General features: G+C 38.7%; 1 protein-coding gene across 1 annotated transcript in view; it reads right to left on the bottom strand.

Annotated features, from left to right (window-relative positions):
* Positions 1-10667, bottom strand: part of NCAM2 (neural cell adhesion molecule 2) — a 545360-nt gene extending 534693 nt beyond the window's left edge. Inside the window, exon 1 of the mRNA XM_017539495.2 lies at positions 10369-10667. Within this exon, the coding sequence (XP_017394984.1) occupies positions 10369-10423 (55 nt within the window). The 5' untranslated portion in view covers positions 10424-10667. The remainder of the gene's footprint in view (positions 1-10368) is intronic.
* Positions 10668-11213: the final 546 nt, after the last annotated feature.

Genomic DNA, 11213 nt, shown 5'->3' on the forward strand with positions numbered 1-11213 from the left:
ACATTACATCATAGTATAACTCTTACCCTTTGATGATTCAAAAGTTTTACCTGGTGTAACGATTAGTGCATAATCTATAGAAGAAGTAGTATAAAACCAGTTTTGTTGCTAAATGGTATGATAAAGAGTGAACAAGTTTAAAAATATGCTTAACTTCAGCTAGTACCAGAAAGTTTTAAGTGATTTCTCTAAGTAAATATTTTTTTTAAATCAAAAGCATGTAAATGTCACTGATCAAAGTATATGGGACATACCTCACTGTATATATTAATCTTCACATAATCTGTTCTTAGCATGTCTCTCATGCATGACACTTACAAAGTTACTGCTAGAACACAAGAAATTCAACTTCTTTGTTCAGGCAGTGATTAGTAGAGAATAATAATCAGAAAACAAGTAAGTGAGACAACGGACATAAAAATAATCAGAAAATCTAGTATTAGAGGTGTCAGAGGCATCTGAATCAGAGCAACTTCATCTTGAATAGTGACTGGGTAAAACAAGGCTGAGACCTACTGGACTGTATTCCCAGATGGTTAGGCATTCTAAGTCACAGGATGAGATAGGAGGTTGGCACAAGATACAGGTCATAAAGACCTTGCTGATAAAACAGGATGCAGTAAAGAAGCCAGCCAAAATCTGCTGAAACCAAGATGGTGATGAGAGCGGCCTCTGGTCATCCTCACAGATCACTGTACACTAGTTATAATACATTAGCATGCGAAAAGACACTCCTACCAGCACCACAACAATTTACAGATGTCAGGGCAACATGCAGAAGTTACCCTATATTGTCTAAAACGGAGAGGAACCTTCAGTTCCAGGGATTCTCCACCCCCTTTCTAGAAAATTCATGAATAATCCACCCCTGGTTTAGCATATAATGAAGAAGTAACAATAAATGGGCAACCAGCAGACCTCAGGGCTGCTCTGCCTATGGAGTGGCCATTCTTTTATTCCTTTACTTTCCTAATAAACTTTCTTTCACTTTGTGGACTTGCCCTGAATTCTTGCGTGAGCTCCAAGGACCCTTTCTTGGGTTCTGGATTGGGACCCCTTTCTGGTAACAGAGGTACCAAAAGAACTTGTTGGCAATGAACAAGTTACAATAACATTAAAAATATCCCCAAGTCCTCTCGTCAATACTGAGAACAAACTATAAGTGTGCTTATGTTCTCACATTGGGACCTAGTCATACTATAATATGGGCTTTGGTCATAATACAGTGGCTGATTTTACAAGTAGAGACATGCATTTTTGATATAGCACTGTATTTGCATCCCTGAAAATCTCTGGTGTCTGAAAACTTGTGCAGTAAAAAATATCACACTTTACGGGAAAAGACAGGATTAGGAGGCAGAACATTCAAAACCTAGAGAAATCTGTAACCAAGCACTAACAAAAACCATAACAGTCTTAATTACAATACTAGTGTTAAATATAGTGAGCTCTAAGTTTCTCCTCAAAGAATCAGTATGTCAGTATGCTCGGCTCTATTATTCTCTGTTATCCATTTGAAAGTTTAACTTCCTGGTTCTCTTCACCCTCTTGCCTCTAGTTTCAGTAAACAACTTTCCCACCAGTTCTAATCAGCAGTTTACATCTGTTCCCCTGGTCACCTGCTTTGACCTGAGTCACCCCTGATCACCTGATCAGTCCTGAATCATCCTGGTCACCTGGTTTGACCTGAGTCAACATTAGTTATCTGTCCCTTAACTGTCCTTCCTGCCAAACTGCTCACTCTGCCATTCTGGCTCATAATTCTGCTCCTTTAAAAATCGCCAATTGACATTAGCTTAAACTGTGCAGTCCAACCCTAGCCAATAGGGGAACAACACAGCAGTAGGGGCTACCTGCGTCAGGGATAGGCAACCCTTCCCCTCTCCTGTTTAGGTATGTTCTCGCCATTGTTCATTTGTGAGATGTACCCTTCTATAGAAGTAAATTGCATTGCTGAGAAATTCCCTTGTCTGAGCTCTAGTTCTTCTCTTCAGCACTGAGGAAGAAGCATTTGATTCTAACACTAGCACAGTTAAATCTCTGCTGGTATTTGCACCTTGCTTTTGCACCCTCTCTCAGGATGCAATGCCTAAAGGGTATTCACTTTAAATTGCAAACTATGATCCACAGTGTAGCCTTCAAAAATTAAAGAAAACAAAGTAAACAAAAAACAAACATTATTTTTCACCAGGCAAAATGACTTCCCAGCTTCTTCAGTTGCACTTTCAACTTCTCCAGATGCCTATTACGTTGGAAATCAAGATGTTCATAAAGCTACTAAGTAAATGAATACTTGTACTAAAGGAAGTCTTTTGAGTTGATTTTTTTCATATTTTTTTCTTAATGTCTTCATAACTTGCTAAGGCTGTTTCCTTAATTGTGAGAAAGCCCGGCTCTTGACCACTTAAAAATTAATGAGCAGAGAAAATCATATATAGATCAACACAACTTTTCTTTTTTTTTTTTTTTTTTTTTTGAGATGGAGTCTCACTTTGTCACCCGGGCTGGAGTGCAGTGGTGGAATCTCTGCTCCCTGCCACCTCTGCCTCCCAGACTCAAGTGATTCTCCAACATCAGCCCTCCAAGTAGCTGGGGCCACTGCGGGATGTGTCCTCATGCCCAGCTAATTTTTGAATTTTTGGTAAAGATGGGGATTTGCCACGTTGCCCAGGCTGGTTTCAAACTCCTAATCTCAAGTGATCTGCTAGCCTTGGCCTCCCAAAGTGCTGGGATTATAGATGTGAGCCACTACTTCCAACCCAGGGATCAACACAATTTCTACATTCTAACACATCATTCCCCTGTTTATCAATGGTGTAACAAGGTAAGATGCACAAAAAAAAAAAAAAGTGTAGCAAAAAAAAAAAAAAAAAAAAAAAAAAAAAAAAAACTGAATCATATCTTAAATTTATTTAATATTCTTTGGTATAAATGCAAATATCAACCTAAAAAAGCGAATTAAAATCTCCAGGCACATCAGTCGCTCTCAATCCCAGGAATGTCATCTATAAAATGTAAAATGTGATTTAATCAGGATTCAATGAGATAATGAGTAAAAATGTTCAACACAGCTCTCTGGCATAGAGGAGGTGCTCAAAAATATTAATCCTTTTTCCCTCCTTGGATATTAATAGAAAAAATGTTTGAACTTTATATATTCAATACCAAAAATCTTTTTTCATGTAAGTTTTTAGGGGTTTTTCTTTTTTCGGTTTCTCCTTATTTTTATTTTGTTTTGATCTGCCTGTGTTAAAAAGAAAATGAAACTACAAATAAAACAGAGAAAATGATTTAAATGAAGAATATATAATGAAATGAATTTTACCTGCATACTTCTGAGATTTTACCCAAAATTCCAGATCTATACCATACAACATTTAAAGTATAAATGGGGATGGAAAAACAAGATAAAAACAGATAAACAAATAAAACTAAAGAAATTATTCAGAAGAATTGGCCTATAAAAAGATCAAGTTTCCATTTTCAAATTTATTGTTGACATTTTAATCTAGAAGTGTCACGAATACAGCAAATGACATATAATTTTAAAAATAACAAGTTAAAAATTACTTAAAATGGCGCTACTTTTTCATTTGTTTTTCCTATTTCTATGAAGATATAACCTTTTTTTCTGTTAAATAGACTTAAAACTTCATGTGGCACCTCTGCGACTTCTCAGTTTGTATTTGTCCCTAAGATCCTAGTAAGTCTTCCACAGACACATGTGTCATGTCCACTCACTCATTTTTCTTTTCTTCTGGTCCACCCTACACATGGCCAGTACACTTAAAAACAAACCAAAGTTTATCATGCTACTCTCCTGTCCAAACAACGGCTCGCAAAGATCTAACAAGAGTCAAAAACGGCTTGGCCTCAAGGTTGTTCTGTCTTCCATTTCCACCAACATTTCCATAACTGAGTACAGGCACCCAAACTGCTTAACGCATCCTTGGATTCATCAAACCGGATTATTTCTGTTCTCTCAACAGGTACCTCCTTTCTTAGAATTTGTTCACTCATCTTTTTTTTCTCCTTGTATTAATCATTTTCTCCATTTACTCTCACTATGTTGAAGCCCTTTCAGTTTCACTGAATGGCAAGCTGATGTCCTGGCAAGAGGCTGGGCTTTGGACATGTCCCAAATGCAAACCCTTATTTCCAAGCAGTTAAACCTTAGACAGTTATTTAAACGCCCTATGTCTCATGGCCTTCATATACAAAGGAAGGATAATCATTATATTAATAACAGGATAATAGAGGATTATGGCAAGAGAACCTGTCAATTAGTAAACACATTTTTAGCTTATTCTAGGCACTAAACTCCTAAGGACTCAGGCTAAATAATGTTTAATTAATTATGTAATATATTTTGTCATTTTATAATATTTTATTGAACAATTTATGTTATCTCTCACATATTTGGCTTTTTATATTTATATTATTTATTTTTGCAATTATGAACACTGAATACTCTAAACACAAATGAATTTTTAAAAAATGAATCAACAATGCATTAAAAATAGGTATTCAACTAGAAGTTGAAAAATCTATTCCTAATTCCAGATAATTACAAAAATAAGTGATATAGGCAAATCAGATAATTCTTCTGTACCTCAGTTTCTTCATCCATAAAACAAAGCTAGTAGTCCCTTGACTCATTGATAATCGAAAGTTATAAGGTAACAGAAAGCACTTCGCACAAATGGTCTGCACTGTTAGAAGGTGCTGATATTATACTCATTTTAAGGTCTCAAAAAGTGCTTGTTATTTGATTAACTGACAAAATGGCACTGAATTGAAGTGTATCTTACTTTGAGATGAAGACATATTAGATTCATTTAAATAAAATCCATGAACAAGTTTGGTGTTAGGAGAACTGAAGAGTTTGGATACTGCAGCTCCAGTAATTAACCCTTTTACTTTTCTATTTGATCTTTAGTAAGTCATTTATCATAATTATGTGCCAATACTAAGCCTCTTGGTGTTTAACACCAGCCTGATGTTGGTCCATAGAAAGGACTTATGATACAAAAAAGGCAAATCATTCCTCAAACCTTTTACTGCCATCTGCTGGCAAATGGTAAAAATAAATATGTGTTCCATTGCTAGGACAGTAAGTGGAGCCCCCTGGAGTTGTTCTTCACACACCTATGCAACCATTCCTAGGAATGCCATCTAATGAGGTGTCTGGGACACATCAGGTATTCTGTAAATGTGAGATAAATGAACAAATGATGAATGAGTCATCCATATCAATAAGTAATCCCTGTTCCCTTGATATTCTTTTCTTATCACAGAGCAGCTTATGATGATCTTTTTAAATTATATAATTAAATGTTTATAAACCACAGACAAATGTATCTATACGTACATTATTAAAAAATATAAACAAAGCCTAACATAGTAGAGTTGACATTTGCAAAGTGCCTGCCTATACATATTTATTGTCACAATTGCTCCTCATGGCTGAGCATCAAGGTCAACTGGCCAGATTTTTTAATGTCAAATTTTCAAGTAAGCAAATAGTGGTTCTAAGGGTGTAAGTTGCTTCTTCAAGGTTGAGAGACTCTTAGTAGCCTAGATCTTCTGATTCCAAATCCAGTGAATTTTCTTCAACTCCGTGAGTTTTAATAAATCAAATGGAGTCAAGAAAAATTTGATCAATTGACCTGAAATTCTTCAAACTATAATGTTTTGAATGCTAGCTATGCTTACAAATATTCTCAAAATTCCCCATTACCTCTCTTCAATATTTAAATCCAAACATCTTGATTTAAATTAAAGACATTTCATTACATCATAGCTTTCTACAATGTCTTGTAATGATTGATGGATTGTTAGTGGCACAAGTGAATATAGAAAACTAGGAAATACGTTGATCTATTTGGGATTAGTACTATTATTATAACTGTAAATTATTAAAAGTTATTAAAATATTTAAAAGAGCACCAGAGAGAAGCACTTTTATTCGTTGAACAATTAGAGATAGCTTCGCTCTATAAAGTGCAGAAATATTACATTTAATAAAAGCATAACAGCACTGGTTACATCTTAAAGTATTCTCCTACCATGTAATTTGGAAAATTAAAACATATTTATAATTTTTTAAATAGGCCTTTCCTCAGTTTAAATGGGATTATTGTATAAAGGGCACACTACATTTAAAATTTAGGACAATAAAATTTAAAAAAATAATGACAGTCCCTTGATAAGAATATTAAAATTATTAAATTAATTTTGCATACACCAACACTGAGAGGATTAATTTCATTTTGGGGGGAAATAAGGCAATTCAGACTCACTCTATCAGTTATGGAGCACTTTTCTTCATGCTCTCAAAAATTAATTGCTGTGAGAGATGACCCTGAGATAAGTTACAATGATTTCCCAAATGTTAAAAGACAAAGAAAGAAGGAGGACCAGTTCTAGAGTCTTCAGACTGTCGATCCTGTTACTATTTGCACTGATTCCACACAAGGACAGGCAAAAACAAATTACATGTTCAGCTTGGTTACTAGCTTCAATCTCTGTAGCTCATTTCTCAGTTTCATTACTAACTAGCTTTCTTTTTGAAAGAAGGCCATTTTATTTACAAAATCATATGAAGTCTAACTTTCTTTTGGTCCTGAATGAGGTTCCTTTGTTCCATTAATTGCTCCTCTAGAAGGACTTTACCTCGGGGAGAACATTAGCTCCCTGTGTCACTGAAAAGACTCCTCTGACACTCCCGGGACCCACCAACTTCCCTTCTGGCTCTCTGAGCTCCTATTCTGCATTAAAAGTAAAGTGAGAAAATGCTCTGCTTAACTCCTTTGATATGAAGTAGGGAGGGAAATCCTCTGGGTTACTCTTTGACAATAAAAATAATAATTTACATTAGCCTATCTTCCCCAAGTGCAAAAGAAGACCCAGTTGATTTAATAGAAACTTTGTACAAAGAGGGCGATATCAAAGAATGAGAACAGAGCAGATAGAAAAAGGATCTGAGAGAGGCTGGAGCCATGTAACAGCCTAGACAGAAGATAAGTTTGTGGAGATCTCTCCCGTAATCTTCAAACTAGTAGACACTCACCTGTACTCTATTTTTAGAAGGTGCATTTCTCTAATGTACAATGACTTACTAGACCTTCACCAAAGAGAGTAACTGTAAGCAGATGTCTGGTTTAACTAATCAACTGGGCAATTCACCCCTCCTTTCCTCACGATTTGGCCTTAGGTAAGTGTTTAAGTAGGTATGTTTGAACTTGAATTGCAGGAGAGAGGAATAGCCTTATTTGTATTGTTTTAGTACAACAGTGCTTCTATTTTATATATGTGAACATCCAGGAAAAAAAATGTTTATTAATCATACTTGCTTAATTTTTAAAGAAAGAAGGAAGTGATTTTAAAAATGTAAAAAGTCTCATGAAAGCAACCCATACACACTACAGTTTGGGAGTTTGAATAAACAAAGATCCAAACGGCAAATGCAGTTAATCAGAAACTGAAGTTATCACTGGAGATTTATGATTACCAAGGCTGTGACCAAGTTTTGAACACAAAGAAGAAATAATTGCAAAAGTTACAGAATTACAGAATTTTCTTTCCATTGACCACTAAATTCAGACTTGACAATAACATTCTAACCTCACGTCATTAATCCAGCAGTGGAAATGAGAGACTTTTAAAGGAGTATTTCTGCTACAATAAAAAATGCATCTTACTACTATACAAAAATAAGGTATTGGGAGTTATAAGTAAACTATTAGGCCTCGTTAGCTAATTATAGTATTGACATTCACTTAAGTTAGTCAGTTTCTCACTTAATGTCATTTTCTCCTATTCAACTGCTATAGTTCAAAACGTTTTGACTCCTGAAAAGGGAATATATCATTGTTGCCTTTCCCCAGTCTAACTGCACACCACTTTCCAAAGCAATAGCTTCAATCATGCTTCACAAAATCCCCTGCAAGTATATTGTTGGACACATAAATCAGCAAGCTGGGATTTTAGTAGTTCTAAGGCAAGACCAGGGATCACTGACTGGTGGCTTTCCATGGCCCTCTTTACAAGAGAATAAACAAAATTATGAGTGACACTGATAGTGTGTCTGACACTTGCTGCTACATCCTTAATTCGAGAACAAAACACTAGCATAGAGGAATTGGACCCCAGGGCGAGGGTCTCTATCTCCAAGCATCTCTGACTTCATCAGGACACATGCATAGAAGTGCTACATGTTCTTTTTCACAAAAGCTAGGTCCCCCTGTTATGCATCTATGCCTCTCTGAGTGTCCTGCACTGTGAAATTGTACAGAGAGAGCGATCCTTACAATGATGGTCTCCTTCCACCCTGTTTCATTACAGTGAATGTGTTCCCCTTCAGAGATGCTTGTCTCTGAGTGTCTCTTTATAACCACCTTGTATTCTGACTTATAAATTAGCTGAATCACAATTTCACATCTATGTACATATACACATCCAAATTGTGTTTCTGTGTATTAGCTAAACCTATATATCTAAACATTTCTAGATTTCCTATGTATCCAAATTCCAACACACTTAGCCTCTGCAATGATAAATTCAGACTCCACAACTGAGACGTTTTTCTTCTCCAAATCACTCACAATGTAATCATAAGTCTGCATAAATTTGCGTCCTAGTATGCCCCCATGCTGCTCCACACTATCTACACTTACTTAATTGCAGTTGTATTTTAACTGCAATTTTCAGGGATTGTTTCCTAGTACTCAAAAATACCTGTCTATGCTGTAAATGAACAGTTAAACACAATGAGCACTATCTGAAAATTAAAGCAGCCTATCTGCAGGACATATGTGTATGGTGATCTTTGCTTAAGAACCACTGGATTAATGAATTGGGGTAATATTAGCTTCAGATGGACATAGCTGCAATTTTGCTAAGACCAAAATATTTCATACTCTATGTTAGGAGGGGGAAATGAGCAGAATCTTATCAAGACACTTTATTACGAACTATAGCAATATCCAACATTTGCATTCTTATTTCTGAACATTAAATCTGCATCCAATCGTGTTTCATCAGCCACTAACACTATAGCTGTGGGGAGGAGAAGGGCAGAGAAAGGAAGGCTTCACATCCAAAATGTCAAGCCCTGCTGAAGAATGATAGGAGGACTCTGTGGAAGAGCAGAAACAACCGACTTCTGGGCTTAAAATGGAGTTCCACCACCCCCTGCTGGACGAAATGAGCAATACAGAAGAGGCTAAAAATGCTTAGAATTGAACATTGTGGGGGTATTTTAACTTGTCTTGTATTTTATTACTTCTTTAAAAAAAAAATGTCATGCTACACTAATAACATAACATTCTTTGCAATCATTACATATCTCAAAATTACAGCTATTTTATTTTTCCTTTAAAGACTTTCACCAATGCAGGTTTTAGCATTTTGTGTCCCCAATTAAACGTCCAAACTTGTCTGGACAGTTGAAAATGATTCCATTTATTGTAAATATATTTCCTGTGAATGTTTACAGTCTAAACAGTCTGATCAATTCATCTCTATCTCTGTACAGACAAACAGTGATAGCTTCCACAAATTCCCTCTCAGGTTATTCTACCAGGCTATTCATTTTTTTTTTTAAGAGATAAAAGCTCCCACCAGTTCTCTACAACCCCAAAAATCCTTTACAGGTGTAATTACAATCTAATGTCATAAAATTATTCCACCTTTCTGTATTAATAAGGGGTTGGGGGTCAAAATGAATGACTGCAACACATCCCTAGTTTTATCCATTTGGTTTCTTATACACAATGTCCATCGCCCTCTCTTAGTTTCCAACAGAAATAAGCCATCATCATTCACTTCATAGTCAGAAATTAAGGTTTGGGAAAGGGGTGAAAAAAAAAAAAAAAGAGTCTCCAAGGATCGAATGTCTTGCACACAACAGATATTCTGAAAATGAGTTTAACGCTGATAGTTTTTGCTGCTTCTGTAAAACACCATCGTGCCCTTTCCTTCCGCAACCTCAGATATTTCACTGTTAACACACACCAACATACTCATCCAATTTTTGATCATGAAAATAAGAGAAAGCCAAAATCTGAGAGAGAGAGAGAGAGAGAGAGAGAAAAGAAGAAGAAGGAGCCGTTTCCCTGGATATCCTGCTCACTGATACCCCCTCTCCAATTCTGTATTTTACCTTCTCGTATTTAGGGGTCTCCACACAACAGATACAATTGTAGGGGCCGCTGGAGAAAGAACGAAAATAACCCTAACTACCACCACAACAATAACTGTAACTTTGGTTCTTTCATTTAATTCTTCCTGCGCCCCCCGCTGTGCCTCTCCTGGCTGGGTGGAAGGGGGAGGGAAAGTAAATGCAATAAAGCAGCACACTCCTACCTTGCCCGCTACTGACGAGCAACCCGAGCAGGTAGAAGGAGAGGAGGAGGCTCATGTTCAGGACGTGACAGCGGTGGACAGTTTCAAAGTTATTCAGTCCAGCCCTGCAGAGAGAACCCTTCGCTGCCCCGGCCGCCTCAGCTCCAGCCGCCGCCGCCGCTTCCGGGGTGCCCCAGCCGCCCGCAGCCCGCGCGCTCCTCCTCGCAAAGTGACTGCAAGCTCCGCTCCTGCCGCACTATATCCAGGCAGCAGCGGCGGCAGCGGCGGCAGAAGCAGCAGCAGCAGCGGCCGCCGCGGCGGCAGCAGAGCCGGGCGGGGAGGGCGGGCGGGCGTCGGCGGGGGCGGGGGCGCGGCGCGGGAGGGGCGGCCGAGGCGTATCCCTCCGCGCCGCACGGCGGCCGCTCTCCCGCGAGGCGCGCGGCCCTCGGATTCGTCCGCAGTCGAGCTCGAAGCCACGGGTTCGGTCCCCGGTGCCAACAGCTAGAGGGGCGGCCGCGATCGCGACGGCGCCGCTCGCCCGCCGGCCATCCGCACGTTCGTGGACGCCCTGAGCCGAGAAGGGCGTGGGGATGGGGGCAGCCTGGAGCTCCTTCACAGCCGCCGGCCACCTCGGGGCAGCTGAGCTGATGCAAATGCAGATGCAGATGCTGATGCTGATGCTGATAGTGATAGTGATACTGCAGGCGGCCGCCCTGCCCTGCGCCCCCAGCGCGTCCCGGCTCAAAGGAATGGGGGGTCTGGAGGCGGGCGCTATGTCCCGCAGCTCTTATTCCTTTGGGGCGAGGGAGGAGGGGGATTCTGTGTCTCTGCGTGGACCTCCCTCTGCCTCTCTCGCTCAAACCTGG

This window comes from Cebus imitator, unplaced genomic scaffold (genome assembly GCF_001604975.1).
Source record: "Cebus imitator isolate Cc_AM_T3 unplaced genomic scaffold, Cebus_imitator-1.0 Scaffold7, whole genome shotgun sequence".
NCBI lineage: Eukaryota > Metazoa > Chordata > Mammalia > Primates > Cebidae > Cebus > Cebus imitator.